The following is an 18,300-nucleotide window of genomic DNA, read 5'->3' on the forward strand; positions in this document are numbered from 1 at the left end:
TGAGAAAAACCAAAACTGACATATTCGCCCAGCCCTAGAATTTGATAAAGTTAGTTGCTGTAGAAAAAGCAGAAGGAAAGAGAAGTGATTTGGAAAACATCTATGTTAGGTTGTCTCTACACGTATCTCAACTCAATTAAAACTTTTTGCACATACCCCCACTTCCATGGACAATAGTGTGCTATCAACTGTGCTGCTGTTTTTGAGGACACTTGTTCAGATGTGTGCACTCCAGACCATCCAACAAATCAAAATAACATAAAAGTAAACAATATGGTTCATAACATGGTAGAATGTTGCTGGAGATAGCCTTGCCTGTCTTTGCCGCAAAGCAAAGAATATTGTGCAATGTGTTCTGCTCCGCTGGAATACTGTGGGAGGGAAGCTCAAGACCTTCACCAGTATACAAATTCAAGGCTCATAAATTTAGCTGTCTTGCTCATCATGAATCCATGTACTGTTTTGGTTGCATGTTTGTTCATAAATGCGGACGTTACATACGTTGGTTTGAATTTCTGGCACACTTCTTAAGACTAATTGGAGAGGGTGAGTTAAAATTCTGCAGCTTGTTTCCTTTCCTTTCCTCCAAAAGCTCCATCAGCTGGCTTGTTCCGTAGTTCTTCTTTGCACTTTCCCAGGTGGAAAGGGAGTCCGTAAGCTGTTCCTTTTCAATGCATCCTCAAGATGCCAGACAGACATAGCCAGTTTCCCCGGAGGAGTTGCGAAACGGAACTGTGTTTGACTTGCATTGTGTCAAAAGTATCTTGTGTTATTTGCCAGCTCTGCCTCATTGGCCCACTTTACATTTTTCTGTTCCATTCAATTAACTCGTCAAAGTCATCTGTGCAGACAGGACAGGGAGGGGGAAGAGAGCAACCATGTTAAATTAGCATCAAGCTAGTCGGTTCTGCAGTTGCTGTGTTTGTAAACTATTTTGGTTACCCGTCATATTCCAATTCCATACACATTTTCCCCAATCAGGCAGTGGGTGCGTGGGGGGGCCTCTGATGAAGGCACACAGAATGCCTTTATCTATCCCATTCACTTCAATGGAACAAGTGCCTGCATCTCTGCATCCCTCCATTGAACTAACTGGAGTTTTGTATGCGCCTCGGAGAGGGCACATGAAGATCCATGCTGCAGTGATCGTGCTCCAAAGGGCTACAGAAGGAGCATGTCCATTATCTTCAACATAGGGAATACCTGTGAGAACAATGGGATTCCAGGCATGAATCATTCCTCAATGGATCGTACAAAGATCTATGCAACTGTGGCAGGGTCCCCCAACTGATCCTGGGCTCGCCACAACACTGATAAAACCAGTGGATCCCACATGATAACTTCAGGGAGGCCATCAGAGGGCTCACAGCTCCACATGAGAGCTGTGGATTTTCCATATTTTGCTGCTTTAGGCATTACCAATGCCATCTGGCAATGCTGAAATAACTATCTGGGTCAGTAGCCACTATCAGATATATTTTCAATTGGTGGAACGTGCCATGCAGGATAACCAACAGCCATGACTTTCCAGCATAACAGATCAGCTAAGCCGTGCTGTTGAAGACAAAGAGATATCTAAGCATGCCTTGTGGGGAATTACTGTAAGCCAGTGACATGTATACGCTGGGGAGAAATGTGTACAATCTTGATTTTATCATTTTCCCCTGCAGCAGTTTCCGAGAAACAACTAGCTGTTAAGAAATGGGTCAAATCATGCATCCAGTGATGGTCATTCTTAACTGGCAACAGCCCTTCAGGGTCTTGTGCAGAGAGTCTTCCACACTCTCTGTTATCTGATGTCTGGGACCAAATGGACCAGGGACTGTTTAGATGCAAAGCATAGGAACATAGAAAGGTGGTTTATGCTGAACCAGACCATTGCCTACTAAAGGTAAAGGTGAAGGTGAAGGGACCCCTGACCATTAGGTCCAGTCATGGCCGACTCTGGGGATACAGCGCTCATCTCGCTTTATTGGCTGAGGGAGCCGGCGTGCAGCTTCCGGGTCATGTGGCCAGCATGACTAAACCGCTTCTGGCGAACCAGAGCAGCGCACAGAAACGCCGTTTACCTTCCTGCCAGAGCGGGAAGGTACTATTTCTCTACTTGCACTTGGACGTGCTTTCAAACTGCTAGGTTGGCAGGAGCAGGGACCGAGCAACGGGAGCTAACCCCGTCGTGGGGATTCGAACCACCGACCTTCTGATCGGCAAGTCCTAGGCTCTGTGGTTTAACCCACAGCGCCACTCGCGTCCCATTTTGCCTACTACTAAATTATTATTATTCCTGTGGAACGCCCTCCCATCAGATGTCAAGGAAACAAACAACTATCTGACTTTTAGAAGACCTCTGAAGGAAGCCCTGTATAGGGAAGTTTTTAGTGTTTGATGTCTTACTGTGTTTGGTGTTTTAATTTGTTGGAAGCCACCCAGAGCGGCTAGTGGAAACTCGAAATGACGACTTAGCCCAATGTACTGTCTCCAATCAGGAACATGCATATTACTTCTCTGAACCCCAGATCTATGTCGTATTTTGGATCGTCCAGAGCTTGTTGCAATAAGACCGAGAGGCTTTGCGAGCAAATGTTTTTATTTATTCCTCCTTTCTTTCCTGTCTATGCAGTCATTCCCAGCACAGCACAGTGACCCGGCCACCCACCGTGAGCATACAGCGGAGCCTTTCTGTGGAAGGGTAAGAGTTTCACTTGGGTCGTTATTGCTTTACACCAGTTTTGTGCCACATTGAGTAATATGCGGTTATTTGAGTGTGTACATACACAGACAACTGTGTGCAATTCATATGTGCATTCCTGCTCCCTAGCTCTCAGGTTCAAATCTGCTTCGTCTCAGAAATAGGTGCTCCTTCCACTATTCCCTGAACAGCTTTTGTATCTGTCCCAGATAAAAACAGGCAGTGTGCTTTTCCTGAGCACTGTGCTTCCCCGCAAAACAACACGCTTCCAGTTCTGGCAATAGTTTGTGGGCTCTGTGAAATGGGGTAAAAATACCTGCCCATTCAGAGTGAGGACAGCAAGCATTCGCCCTTTGCTCTCACTTGGCTTTGTAACATGGTCACATCTTCCAGTCCTGATTGGTTGTGTGGCAACGTGACAGCATGCTGATGTCAAAGTAGCTGCTGGAAATAGGGGCAGAAAGAAAGGGGAAACCTGGAAGGGGGCAGCTGACATGGTGAAGGGCTGTAGATCAGTGGTAACATCTCCCTTACGTGCAGAAGGTCCCTGGTAGAAGGCCATAAACCTCTGCCAGTCAGTGTGGAGACAGGGCTGAGCTAGATAGATGAAGGGTCTGGCACACTATAAAACAGCTCTGAATGTATGTGGAAGGGCCTTAGCTCAGTGGTAGAGCACCTGCTTTGCACACAGAAAGTTGCAGGTTCAATTCCCAGCTTCTCCAGATAGGATAAAGAACTGCTACTCTCTGAAATCCTGCCAGTCCGTGTAGGCAATACAAAGCTAGATGAATCAATGGTCTGACACAGTATAAGGCAGCTTCCTACGGTCTTCCCATAGACTGTATTCAATGCTAGTCTTAAAGCAGAATTGTTGAAAGTAATGGGCATGACTGACTTAGCTTCATTCATTCTAGTTTGGCCGCACTAGATAGCCCTGAAGCCACGCAAGGTGCCTAAAGACGGACTTTATCTTAGGTTTCACTCACCTCCATGTCCAAACTAAGCTCTTTTCTTCATGGAGTTGCTGTGTTTGGAAAAAAATGTACTGCTGGGGGAGCCGGAGAATGTCCTCGAGGAACCAGGTGTATCCTATCCCCATCTGACTTCTCTGTGTTGATAACTCACCAAGGCTTTTATCAGAGTACATGACATGCAGAGATGGCTGCTGCCTATTGGGACTGTTTGGGTGGAAGGCAAGGAAGTCCAAAAAAGGCAGAGCTGGAGCCCATGACAGAGTCAGCCAATGACAGGCAGAGCCAACTAATTCCAGTTCTGACTCCATCCTCCTCCATGCTGAGCTCTGCAAGGGCAAACCTGAGACTCAGGAGGAAGCTGGTGGGAGCTGGCTGAGGGCAGACTGAGGTTAGTGGGTTAGCTCCCCAGTCACCCTAATGGACCAGCCTTCACTGAGTTCACGGTCTGCAGCGACTTTTCCCAATTGGGTACCCTCCATATGTTTTGGTTTAAAACTCCCATCAGCCCCAGCCAACATGGCCAACGGTCTTGCGGGACTTCAGAAGAATAAAAGGCTCGAGAGGAAAGCCTACACAGAACCAGAGTGGAGTTCTTAAGACGGTTGGATGCTGTGTCGTACGACTCTTTTCGGCAAATGTTGCCAAATGTATTGCTCTGCTTTCCTTTGGGTCACAGCAGCGAGGTCAAGAGTGGAGTCTTGTCGCAGCCCAGGACCTCCATACACACTACCCAAGCTTGCGCCCCATGGAGTTCACTTTGGTGCTGCGTTGTTGTTGTTGTTTAGTCATTTAGTCATGTCCGACTCTTCGTGACCCCATGGACCAGAACACGCCAGACACTCCTGTCTTCCACTGCCTCCCGCAATTTGGTCAAACTCATGCTGGTAGCTTCGAGAACACTGTCCAACCATCTCGTCCTCTGTCGTCCCCTTCTCCTTGTGCCCTCCATCTTTCCCAACATCAGGGTCTTTTCCAGGGAGTCTTCTCTTCTCATGAGGTGGCCAAAGTATTGGAGCCTCAGCTTCAGGATCTGTCCTTCCAGTGAGCACTCAGGGTTGATTTCCTTCAGAATGGATAGCTTTGATCTTCTTGCAGTCCATGGGACTCTCAAGAGTCTCCTCCAGCACCATAATTCAAAAGCATCAAACAATGCAGGAGGCAGCAGTTGTGAGTTCCCGGTCTCTGCAGCCACAGCAGGCGCTGTGATTCCTCAGAGGTTTGCCTTCAACCCCAGGTGCATGTTCCGTTGTCTCTTCAGACAGATGGATGCCAACAACCAGGTTGGGGAAAGCTGCTCAACAGAGATTTCCTTTTCCTGTTCTGGCTATTTTTGGGGGGTGGCACCCGATCTATTGGGAACTTATTCAGTGCAATCCCCATTTATACTTCTGCCGCCATTTCAGTGGGTCTTGCTCAGGAAGACTTATCAGTGGACCGATCTCTTTGCAGCAACAATTTTAGCTCCCTTCTCTGGTGGGTAGCATCTATTCCTACTTTCCCCTGGTCTGCACCTAAAACAAAACCAAAAAAAACATTATTTGACCAATGTTGGATGCTATACATGCCTGCAGCTTCTGAAGAATCTCATCTTTGTTGCTCCAAAATCCCTGGAGCATGGTGAGAAATAAAAATAGAGTAAAGCAGGTAGGGGGAAGAGAGAGAAAGAGGAATGAAAAGTGTTTAACTATGGACCGGCAAGAACTGTGGGTGCTCAGAAACTGGACTGCCAGCTCCATCTACTGGTCGGATGCAGGAAATGTATTTTATAGCAGTCCATTCTATTTAACGAAAGGTCTGTGCCCATAGCAGAACTGAGCGGCGGAGTTTCGAATCGATAGAGGTGACTGTGCCACTTTGAAGTGCAAGTAAAGGCCCTCTCCCAGAACCCCACCAAGTGGGAGAAAGACCCTCTCCAAAGATCTCAAAATCCAGGCAGGTTCACATGAGGCGATAGGGTATTTCAGATAACTTGGACCTATTTGCGATTCTATTGGATTCCCAGTTGCTGCCGATTACATTGGCATGTGTCTATATATGCTTGCCTATGTCAACATAAAGGGAAGTATCTCATTGGTCAATACGATATTAGGATACGGCAATAGTAAGAATGGAGGATGAAATTGATGGACTATGCAGAATTAGATAAAGTAACAAGAAGGATTCGAAACCTGCGGGACCAGGGATTCTCAGAAGACTGGAGTAAATTTACAGACTATTTGAAAAGGAATTGTGATGAACAGATTACACTAGTAGGTTTGCAAGAAGTTTTGTAAGGCGAATTATTTGCAATATTGCAAGAAAGACAATGAGGAGAATTATTAGTTAAAGATAATTAAAGGTAATATGAAATTAAGAAATGCATAATACGTGATAAGAACGGAAAATCCTCAAAGGTGTTGACAGAAGTCAAAAAAAATTGTATAAGATGAGAAGTTCTGTTGTATGAATTAATATGTTAAAAACTAATAAAAATGTATAAAACACAAAGAGATAGCTGAGGGAGGAGAAAGTAAAAAAAAAAAAAAGGATATGGCAACAGCACAGTAAGCTGCCTTGTACTGAATCAAACACAATGGTCCATCTAGTGCCTGTTATTATGGAAGGAAATGGAAAGGAACTGCTCAATAGGAGACATATACAACCCAGTCAGCCCAAGACATTTTGGCACCTGAGGCTGGCTTTAAAATGGTCCCTCGTCCACCCCACGAGGGAAGAAGAGGTCAGGGAAGATCTACATCAGGAGCAAAGGGGCAGGGGTCGAGAAAGATAAACATTGGGATCGGCTGTCCTGGTGGACCCTTCTGCCCGAAGCAGTCTTCTCACCTTGCCTCATAGGTGGGCTGGTCCTGAATCCAGGTCTCTTAAATGAATGAGCAATGTCCTTTTCTTTCCACAGAGAACCTCGCAAAGTTGTCCTGCACAAGGGGTCAACAGGGCTCGGTTTCAACATCGTGGGCGGAGAAGACGGCGAAGGCATTTTTGTATCCTTCATCCTAGCGGGTGGGCCAGCCGACCTCAGTGGAGAGCTTCAGAGGGGAGACCAAATTTTATCTGTAAGTATTTCCCACGCACGGGTTTAATTTTTAGTTAAAGCAAAAAATACAGCTTTCCCTTACGTTGTGTTGGGGTCTGTTTTTTGGCTTGTTTTCAGATGGGGTTCCCACCATTAACTAAAAAAAAATTCAGTATATTGGGCATATATTAACCAAGAGCAGGGGAAGGGAATTGGATTGTGATCACCTCCATCTCACGGGCTAAGTTTGAAAGAATCAGAATTGTAGAGTTGGGAGGGGGTGCCGAGGTGTTGGGATACTGCCAGGGAGACAAAGTCCATCATGGCCCCAAGCCGTCTGCCGGACGATCCATCAATCTCCCGTAGGCACGCAGTATCAGCAATTAGCGACATGAGTTTCTAGAAAATATCTTGCCACGTTCCAGAGCTCATGCACACTCTATCAGCAGATAATGCACAGCACGCAGGAGAGCATTATTTACAAGTTTTATTCTGCGTTGAGCAGAACAAAGAAAAACATGACTGCCTGTATCAGTGTCTCCGACACAGAGAGAAACGAAAGCAATAGAAACATAAACATCCTGTGAACAGGAAATACGCAGACTCTGACTCACAAAGCCTGCTCCCTTTTAAGGTGGAACGGAAATATCCTAACACGAGGGTCATCTAGTCCCTCGTTCAATGCAGGAATCTCAACCAAAGCATCTATGGCAGATGACCATCCAGCCTCTGCTTAAAAACTTCCAAAGAAGGAGAGTCCACGACCACCTTAAGAGAGTTTGTTCCACTATTGAACAGCTCTTCCTGCCAGAAAGTTCTTCCTGATGTTTAGTCAGAATCTCCTTTCTTGTAACTTAAAGCCATTGGATCGTGTCCTTCCCTCCAGAACAGGAGAAAGCAAGCTTCCTCCATCTTCCATGTGATGGCCCTTTAGATATTTGAAGATGGCTCTCATATCTCCTCTCTGTCTTCTCTTTCCCAAGCTAAACATACCCAACTCCCTCAACCGTTCCTCATAGGGCTTGATTTCCAGACCCTTGATCATCTTGGTTGCCTTCCTCTACACACCTTCCAGCTTGTCAATATCCTTCTTAAAGGCAGGAGATAAACTTTTGGCTGGGGCAGGTTTTTCCCCTGACCGACACCTGATGTTATGAAGTGTAGAGCAAGTGGTTGCAGCTTGGCTGAAATGGCCTGGTGGCCAAGTGGGAAGGCCTGTGGGTCAGAAGCCTCACCCCCACCCCTAACCCAAAATAATCCTACATTGGAGTGGTGGGCTAGCAGCAAATTGTCTCCCTTATCATCCAGCCTTAGCTTGGTCAGCCTTATCTCAGTGGTAGAGCACATGGTTGACCACAAACCTGACATGAGCCAACAGTGTGACGCGGCAGCTAAAAAAGCCAATGCAATTCTGGGCTGCACCAATAGGAGTATAGCATCTAGATCAAGGGAAGTAATAGTGCCACTGTATTCTGCTCTGGTCAGACCTCACCTGGAGTACTGTGTCCAGTTCTGGGCACCACAGTTCAAGAAGGACACTGACAAACTGGAACGTGTCCAGAGGAGGGCAACCAAAATGTTCAAAGGCCTGGAAACGATGCCTTATGAGGAACGGCTAAGGGAGCTGGGCATGTTTAGCCTGGAGAAGAGGAGGTTAAGGGGTGATATGATAGCCATGTTCAAATATATAAAAGGATGTCACATAGAGGAGGGAGAAAGGTTGTTTTCTGCTGCTCCAGAGAAGCGGACACGGAGCAATGGATCCAAACTACAAGAAAGAAGATTCCACCTGAACATTAGGAAGAACTTCCTGACAGTAAGAGCTGTTTGACAGTGGAATTTGCTGCCAAGGAGTGTGGTGGAGTCTCCTACTTTGGAGGTCTTTAAGCAGAGGCTTGACAACCATATGTCAGGAGTGCTCTGGTGGTGTTTCCTGCTTGGCAGGGGGTTGGACTCGATGGCCCTTGTGGTCTCTCCCAACTCTATGATTCTATTCTATGATTCTATGTTTTGCATGCAACAAGGAAGGACTGGAAAATGCCCCTGGCAGAGAACCTGGAGAGCTCCTGTCTGTTAGTATAGACCAGTGTTTCCCTAACTTGGGTCTCTAGCTTTTTTTGGACTACAACACCCATCATCCTTCCCGCCGGAGTGGTACCTATTTATCGACTTACACTTTGACATGCTTTCGAACTGCTAGGTTGGCAGGAGCAGGGACTGAGCAACGGGAGCTCCCCCCGTCACAGGGATTCGAACCGCCAACCTTCTGATCGACAAGTCCTAGGCTCTGTGGTTTAACCCACAGTGCCACCCACGTCCTCCTAGTTACCAGCTCTAGTTACCAGCAAAATCCGTCACTATGATGGGCTGTTCTACTCCAACAGCCACCGAGGGTCAAGAGAAAGTGAGATTTGATCACTCCTCCAGTTCCTGGTCCAGCAAACAGGGTCTGTGTTGGCAATGTCTCTCCTTGGTCTATCTGCAATCCTGCCTTTTAGCAGCATAGCAACTTGCCAAGTTAGACTGTTGGTCCATCGATAGTGTCTGCATTGGACAGGCAGTGGCTCTCCAAGGTTTCAGGTGAGTTGTTCCCAGCTCTACCTGAAGATGCTAGAGATTTAACCTCGGACCTTCTTGTGCAAGGCAGATGCTCAGGCACTGAGATATGGCCTCTGCAAATCAGGGCAGGGAGGGAGACAGACAGGCATCTTCTCTGATCCTGTCGAGTCCTGCATGCCTACTTTTCCATGAGACTGGAAAGCAAATCTGGCTTTCCCACAGCAAAATCTCACATGCTGAGAACCCAAAACAATTCATTGCAGGAGAGAACTCAGGTTGACATTCAGCTCCCCTTTCCCCCCTAAAGAGCAAAGAACCAAGCTTTATTGATGTCTTTAGTTGTTTATTATTTTTTTATTTGCTTTAAGAGAGCCAGTGCGGTGTAGTGGTTAAGAGCGGTGGACTCGTAATCCGGTGAACCGGGTTCACGTCTCCGCTCCTCCACATGCAGCTGCTGGGTGACCTTGGGCCAGTCACACTTCTCTGACATCTCTTGGTCTCACTCACATCACAGAGTGTTTGTTGTACGGGAGGAAGGGAAAGGAGAAAGTTAGCCGCTTTGAGACTCCTTAAGGGGAGTGAAGGGCGGGATATCAAGTCCAAACTCCCCCTCCGCCACCGTCTCCTCCTCCTCCTCCTCTTCGTCTTCGTCTTCTTCTTCTTCTTCAGATCAAGTCTGCCATCTAGTGGGTATGAATGAGCATGGCATACACCCGAAGCACACTCTCAGATGAGCCATACAGGGCTTGAGATCTCTGTGTTCTTAATGAATTGGACTGCAGCTCCACGATTCGTTTTCCAAATTTGCGATGGATTTTATGTATATGTGTGTGTGTGTGTGTGTGTGTATGCATGCACATAAGGAGGTTAGATTGGCCTTTTCAGCTCTGGCCTGGCCTGGTGGAATGCCCTACCGCAGGAGATCAGGGCCCTGCGGGATTTGACATCTTTCTGCAGGGCCTGCAAGATGGAGCTGTTCCGCCTGGCCTTTGGGTTGAACTCAGTCTAACCCACCCCCCTCTCATTTTTATTATTTTATTTTATTTGATGGAACCCCTTATATGGGATTTTGTATATAAATTTTCCCTCGCCTCTTTTTGCTGGCCCATGTAGGACCAGCATGGATAGTTGGCCCCGGTGAATATTTGACATTTTCTCCCCTTATGGCTTTGATCTACAGGCTACCACTAAAACGAGGCTGCATGTTAAGCTGCATTTTAAACTGTATTCTAATTTATATTTCAATTGTTTGTTTGGGGGTTTTTGTTTGTTTTTTTAAACTGTTTTTTCTGTATTTATATTCAGTGTTAGCTGCCCTGAGCCCTGTCTTGCCAGGGAGGGCAGGGTATAAATAAAATTATTATTATTATTATTATTATTATTATTATTATTATTATTATTATTATTATTATTATTATTATTGCTTTGTAAGCCTTTGGATACGTTTTGTGCATTTAGCCCCTGCAACATTACCATAATTGCCCTTTCCTTTTTACACTGATAGTGTGGAATTTGGAAATAATTCTTCTCTAAGGAATGTGCACAGTTAAATGAACACACATTTCCAGGGATCCCAAAGCTGGTTCCCAATTTCTGCTCACAATCTGCCCCCCAAAACAAAATTCAGGTCCATGCTATCCTGATAGGAGCTGGTTTCCTTATCAACATCCGTGTCAAACATTTCAAGAGTGAGAGTTTGATAGACATGAGACCACCATGAAAAAAAAGCCTTGGAGCTGATCTTATGATCAGGGATGGAGGCAAAGGGTCGTCTGGTCCAACCCCTTGCCATTTTTAAAGGAGGCTTGGAGGACCTTTGCCCTCCAGATGTTGTCAGACTGCAAATCTCATCAGCTCCAGCCAGCATGAGTGATAGTCAGGGATGCTGGAAGCTGGAGTCCAGCAATGTCTGCAGGGCCGAAGGTTCCTACGTCATCAATATCTCCAGGACAAAGATAACAGACTGGGATGGAACTTGACTGGCACCCAGTAAGCCTAGGCCACAGCAGCAGTCTTGAAGTGCAGAGTCACTGTTGCCTGCAGTCATCTCTGGCCGGGTGCCAAGGAATTTTAGTTTATTTTGTAGCCGCATTCTCTGCAAGAGACAAATAAGCCACTTGGCATAATCTTGGCATGCAAAAAACCCAACACCCAATGCTTTGTGTTTCATCAGTCAAATGGAAGAGAAGCAATCATCCAATTAGGCTTTGTGTATTTCCTCCAGCAAATTTGGAATGGAGCAGCGTTTGAGTTAATCAAGCTCAAATAACAACAATAAATGCATTCTTCCATATCCATCCCAAGTAAAAAAATAAGGGGGGGGGGATGATGTTCAAGCCTTTTCCAAGGCAGTTATCACTAAGCAGTTTACTGAAGGAAGGCCACTGGTGGTTAGATTTCAGCAAAAAACCAACAACACAAAAAACACACACCAAACCAACAACAACTTAGGTTTGCTTGCCAAAATACTTAAGACGTGGAAAGGTAGGAAAGACCCAGCCAACAGAGATGCAGTGAGTTGTAGTCAACTAAGTTTTACTCAGAACAAACCCACTGAAATCAATGAACACAAATAAATTGAGTCAATTGATTTCAATGCGTCTACTCTGAGCAGTGGCGTAGCGTGGGTTGTCAGCACCCGGGGCAAGGCAAGTAATTTGCGCCCCCTAACCCGTGGATTTGCGCCCCCTAACCCATGGATTTGCGCCCCCTAACCCTAATCCCCAGATGTTGCGCCCGGTGCAGCCGGCCCCCCCTGCACCCCCCCCACACTACGCCACTGACTCTGAGTAAGACGTAGCTGAATACCACCCATTGCAGCGACCCTCCAGTCATCAGAGACGTATTGTTCTTATTTCTTTCCTATGTGCATCACTTCTTGTGAAGCATCTTAAAGCCATTTCACAACACAGTAAAAAGCCATAAATGTCCACATAGAGGGTTTGTTGAAAGAAGAAAGACTTCAACCAGAGCTGGAAAGAAAAGAAATCTAAGAAGCACCTGTCTTTCAGGAGTTTGCAGGGAGAAAGCCAGTTCTCATTGAAAATGCTATCTTTTCATGAATAAATATGTGATGGGGACGTATTCAAACATGCCGCCACTACCCCATCTGCAATATGAAGTGGTTAGTCCAGTAAAAACATATATAGTTATTTCAATGGTGAGCAAGCTAGAGGTCACCACACCAGAGCTAAATTGCTTGGCTGAGTAAGTGTGTGACCTTTGAAAGTCAGGAGGTCAGAAGTGGGTGATCTATAGCCCTAAACATAATTCCACGTGTCCTTTGCCCTAATTTCAAAAGGCTTCTGCAAGAGATCAGATTAGGCCTCCAGCAACAGTGATTCATTTCTTCCCTGGCTGCCTGGTGGACTGGGAGGAAGGAGGGTAGAGGGGGAAGGAGAGAGAAATGTCCACTGGGCTGCTTCGATCTGCAGAACTGCCAACACAATACCAGCTCCACACATCCCTTCTAGTCCTACAAGTCATTTAGATATGTAAGAAACAAATCATTTAGTGTGGCAGCACCTACACTTTGGAACTCCCTGCCACTTGACAAAATACAGGTACCTTTTTTATATATATAAAAATCTTTATTAATTTAAATTACACACATATGCAAAGAATTTGCAATATCATACTACAAAAAGAAAATTAAAGAAAAAAGAATTAAGAAAAGAAGAAAATACAGAAAAAACAAAGAAAAGCAGATTTACGTGCATAAAAAAACTTAATCTTCCTAATTAATACTTAAATAAACACTTAAATAAAAAAGACTTCTGACAAAACGGCAGACAGGTACCTTTTTGGTGCTATGTTGAAGTTACATGTGTAGAAGTTACCTCCTATTAGCTCTTTTTTATTTTTAGTCATCTTTCGAATGCTTTTAAATACCTGTTTTTAGCTGCTTTCTGTAGAAAATCTCAAGGTTTTTGTTTTATGTTTTTGTAAGCTGCCTAAATGAAGGTTGCTGTTTCTCCAGCCAAGCAGCATACAAATTCTGTTAATCAATTAGTTGTGGGAGGAAGTAAAGTTGTCCTTCGGGGCATCAGAAGCAACTTTTGTGGCAGATCAGAGATATTGCTCATCTAGCTTTGTTCAACTATCGGGGGGGGGGGTTGGGGAAATCACATTTATCTCCTGCTAGCTGGTTTCCTGTAGGAATCTGATTGGCTGGTATAATAATAATAATAATAATAATAATAATAATAATAATAATAATAATAATAATATCTTTATTGTCATTGCCCCTTCGGGGACAACGAAATTACTTGACTGCTCCATAAAAACACTAATTAAACAATACAGTATAATACATCAAGGGAGATTAGATGACTTTCAAAGTCCGGGCTTCCCATTCAGGGCCGAGATCGCTCTGGAGAAGAAGCTGTTCTTAAGACGGCTCGTTCTTGTCTTCATCGACCTGTATCTCCGTCCCGACGGCAAGAGCTCGAAGAGACAGTGACCAGGATGCGATGGATCTTTTACTATGTCCAGTGCCTTCCTATGGCACCTTGTGGCATAAATCTGCTCTAAGGTGGAGAGTGGGCAGCTAACAATGCTCTCTGCTGCCTTAACAACCCTGCACAACCCCATCCTGTCCTGGGTAGTACAGCTTCCGTACCACACACATAAACCATAGGAAGATGGTGGACTAGATAGGTCCTTTCGATCTGATCTGGAATGGCTGTTTATCCTTGCCTTTTCTGACAAGCAGTGGCTCTTCAGGGGCCAGTTTCTTGGGGGAGATGAGATCCGCACAGCCCCATATAATAATCTAGCAAGCAGGTATTGACTTTCTATGCCCTTATTGTGGGCTGCACCTCCAAAACAGAAACCTACAGAGCACTGGGACTTGAACACACCTGTGGTTCACCAAACTGCATACATACAGGCTTTCATTCCACTCATTAATAGTTTCCCTGCAAACTCCACCAGGTGGCAGCACAGGATTTTTATTAGTTTGGGTATTACAGCAGGTAATAAATTGGTTGAATGGAAATCTGAGCAGTAGCTGCATTTTCTGTTCCACAATGGAAGCTGTTCTCATTGAGGATACTTGTACACATTGTCCGGTTTATTCCGGGGGGTTACAAATACATTCCCAAACATTCTACTTTTGAGAAACTCATAGGAGTTAGATAACTGAAGTTAAGAAAAACCCAAAAGCTTATACTATGTGATACTATACTGTACACAAATAATATTGGTGGGATCAGGTTCAAAATTGTTAGCTAATTAGTCAGGCTGAGACTCCACAATATTTTCCTCTATTTCCCATACACCCTTAAAAGCAAAAATCAATTCATTACCCAATCTTCCCAACATGCTCTCTTGCATCTCGCTGGAGCTGCTGCCAAAGTTTGTGATTCCTCAGGTCTGCTATTAATATTATTATATTTATTTATATCCCACCTGTTTCGCAGACTGGGACTCAATGGGGCTTCTGCTAATTAAAACAACGCCAAAAGAAATGTTCAAAAGTTCATTCCCAAAAAAGACCAGAGACGTTTCTCCTAGGAATAATGGAGTCAGATGTTCCCAAGAATTATAAGAATTTATTTCTCTGTGCAACAACTGCAGCTCGAATTTTATAGGCTTAAAAGTGGAGAGAGGGAGAAGCCCCAACAAGGGAAGAATGTAGTTGGCAAGTCTAACCAACAGAACAAGAAAGCAAGATAAAACAGTAGTTAAAGAGGATCGTAAAAAGTTTGTAGAGCATATAAAGAATTATTGTAAACAGGTTAAAATGTTAGCAGCTATAGGATAAATTCAGCAGTATGAAATAAAATGTGAAAAGAGAAGGTATGGAGCAACTGGAATATGCAGTGCTGAAAGATAAATAGAAGGAAGCCATGGAAAGGTGGAAGGGAAGTCAAATGTTTTAATTTTTGACTGCTGAAAATTGTAATGATTTTTTTTATATATAAAAAAAATTAAAGCTAAAGCAACACAGGTAAAATACAAACAATTAAAACAATATAAAAAATAGTAAAAACAGCACAGCACTAATAAATCCCTTTCTTTAAAAAACAAACGGGCTGCTCCCAAAGGCCTGTAGGAATAAAACGGTCTTCACCTGCCAGCAGAAGGACAACAGGGAAGGAGCCCGTCTAGCTTCTCTAGGGAGGAAGTTCCAAAGCTCAGGAGCAGCCACCAAGAAGACCCTTCTCCAATATCCCTACCCACAAAGATTTCAAAGCCCTGGCAGGTTGGCAATGGGAGACTGGGTCAAGGTCAGGATACCAGCAGCTTGCAATGTTCACCTCATATACAAGGTGAGAATTATGTTCCTCTGAGCCAGGGTTCCTCCACCCACCCACTGCTTTCAACAGCCCAAACCTACATCTGTCAATGATTCTCCAACCCCTCAGTGCTGATCAGTTTTGTAGGGTTTTGTTATAGCACGTTCAGCCTCGCTTGTGGTCCATCATCAGGCATGTCCAGTTCCCTCCCTCTTGTCTCGCTTCTGTTTACTTATTTCTCACTTTCGCATCCCGCCTTTGCACCGAGAATCTCGGCACGGCATACACGATTCACTCCCTTTTTGTTTTATCGTCGCAACAACCCTGTGAAATAGGCCAGCCTGAGAGGCGGTGGAGCGGCTTAAGGTCACCTAAGGAGCTGTGTGGCCAAGTGGCACTTTAAACCCTGATCTTCTAGGTCCTAATCCAGCCCCTTAACCCCACTGCACCGCGCTGGCTCTCCCATGTACTCTTCTCACTTGTTAATAATAATAATAATAATAATAATAATAATAATAATAATAATAATAATAATTTATACCCCGCCCATCTAGCTGGGTTTCCCCAGCCACTCTGGGCGGCTTCCAACAAAACACTAAAATACAATAGCCTATTAAACATTAAAAGCTTCCCTAAACAGGGCTGCCTTCAGATGTCTTCTAAAAGTTTGGTAGTTATTTTTCTCTTTGACATCTGGTGGGAGGGCACAGGGTGGGCGCCACTACCAAGAAGGCCCTCTGCCTGGTTCCCTGTAACTTGGCTTCTCTCAGTGAGGGAACCGCCAGAAGGCCCTCAGCGCTGGACCTCAGTGTCCGGGCAGAATGATGGGGGTGGAGACACTCTGGGCACCACTCTGGGCACCACAATTCAAGAAGGACACTGACAAACTGGAACGTGTCCAGAGGAGGGCAACCAAAATGGTCAAAGGCCTGGAAACGATGCCTTATGAGGAACGGCTAAGGGAGCTGGGCATGTTTAGCCTGGAGAAGAGGAGGTTAAGGGGTGATATGATAGCCATGTTCAAATATATAAAAGGATGTCATATAGAGGAGGGAGAAAGGTTGTTTTCTGCTGCTCCAGAGAAGCGGACACGGAGCAATGGATCCAAACTACAAGAAAGAAGATTCCACCTAAACATTAGGAAGAACTTCCTGACAGTAAGAGCTGTAAGAGTGTGTTGGAGTCTCCTTCTTTGGAGGTCTTTAAGCAGAGGCTTGACAACCATATGTCAGGAGTGCTCTGATGGTGTTTCCTGCTTGGCAGGGGGTTGGACTCGATGGCCCTTGTGGTCTCTTCCAACTCTATGATTCTATGATTCTATGATTCTACTCCTTCAGGTATACTGGACCGAGGCCGTTTAGGGCTTTAAAGGTCAGCACAAACACTTTGAATTGTGCTCAGAAACGTACTGGGGAGCCAGTGTAGGTCTTTCAAGACCAGTGTTATATGGTCTTGGCGGCCACTCCCAGTCACCAGTCTAGCTGCCACATTCTGGATTAGTTGCAGTCTCCTGCCTCTGCTTGAAATCTCTGCTGCAAAAGTCAGTGTCGTGCACTGTGTTCTCAGACATGCAAAGGCTCCCCACTCCTACACGTAGCTCCTGGCCTGCCCTCGCTTTATTGTTAGACCATCTTAATTCCACCCCTGACCTTTGCAGATATCAACCCATGCTGCTCAGTTCTTTGTCTGCAACAACTCTCGGCTGTTTTTGAGGGTGCTTAGACACGCATACACACCACTGCAGAGGTTTTTAGCGTTCCTCCTCCTACACGCTTCCTCTTGCTTTGCCTCCCATTCTCTCTCACTCTCGCACACCCTTCAGACATGCCTAACCAAAAGAAAAATACCCCAAACAAACAAACAAACAAACAAACCGCTTTCCTCACCAAAATGAAATTTGCTGCATAATTCTGTGGACATTTCAGGCCTTGCTCCAGCTGCCCTGGATTTTAGCCAGCCTGGGCAACTTCGGCAACAACAAAGAATTGGCACCATACCGTTCCTGGCTCTCAAGAGGTGCAAAAAGACCTTTTATTTCTTGAATGTATATAAAACCTCACTCAAGGGGCCTCAAAGCGGCTTTCTATTCCAAGAGGGAGGGAGGGAGGGAGGGAGGGAGGGAGGGAGGGAGGGAGGGATGAGAAAATCTGTCTGCTTCTGCCCCTGTTGCTTTCACATGTTTTCAGTCCATAATCCCATTTCTTCTTGTCTGAACTATGGAACGCACTCGTGTTTCTTTGCTTCTCTTCTCCCCCTTGCAGGTGAATGGGATCGATCTTCGTGGTGCTACCCATGAACAGGCTGCTGCAGCGCTCAAAGGCGCAGGCCAGACTGTGACCATTATAGCACAATACCAGCCAGAAGGTAGGCTTGCCAAATGTCAAGAGATGCTAGAAGTAACTCTTTATCAATGGAAAACGCCATCCTTCAAAGTGGGATCTGTTGTGCAGGAACATTTTGAGTTGTATCCAACTAAGCTCAACTCCAGAATGGAGCCATGGACACAAACGGGCCTGTGTTAGACAAGCCTATTATTTCCAGTGTGTCTACTCTTGAGTAGGACTAACATTGGTGCAGCCTTTTGTTGAATAGCAAATATAAATTAATTTGAGCTTCAAAAAGTTACTGCCCCAAAATGACAGCTCTCACTTGTTTTCATTCTGCTATGTATTTGGCTTTCATCAGAAGTTTTCAGGACACAATTATGAGCCACATGGAGTGGTTCTGTGTCTCTCTGTTTCCATCGGGTTGGAAATGATTTTTCCCTTTTGTGTTCCTTTGGTAGCCTATCTCCCTCTGTGTTTTATTGCTTATGATTGTGAG

The 18,300-nt window shown here is 45.2% G+C and overlaps 1 protein-coding gene across 7 annotated transcripts in view; it reads left to right on the top strand.

Moving 5' to 3' along the window:
- Positions 1-18,300, top strand: part of DLG2 (discs large MAGUK scaffold protein 2) — a 904,765-nt gene that overhangs the window by 728,507 nt on the left and 157,958 nt on the right. For all 7 annotated transcript variants that reach the window (XM_083499674.1, XM_083499676.1, XM_083499678.1 and 4 more), the window contains 3 exons: positions 2,621-2,689; positions 6,560-6,716; positions 17,739-17,841. In XM_083499674.1, the coding sequence (XP_083355800.1) occupies positions 2,621-2,689; positions 6,560-6,716; positions 17,739-17,841 (329 nt within the window). The remainder of the gene's footprint in view (positions 1-2,620; positions 2,690-6,559; positions 6,717-17,738; positions 17,842-18,300) is intronic.

Source organism: Podarcis liolepis (genome assembly GCF_965112155.1).
Source record: "Podarcis liolepis genome assembly, chromosome: 4".
NCBI classification, from domain to species: domain Eukaryota; kingdom Metazoa; phylum Chordata; class Lepidosauria; order Squamata; family Lacertidae; genus Podarcis; species Podarcis liolepis.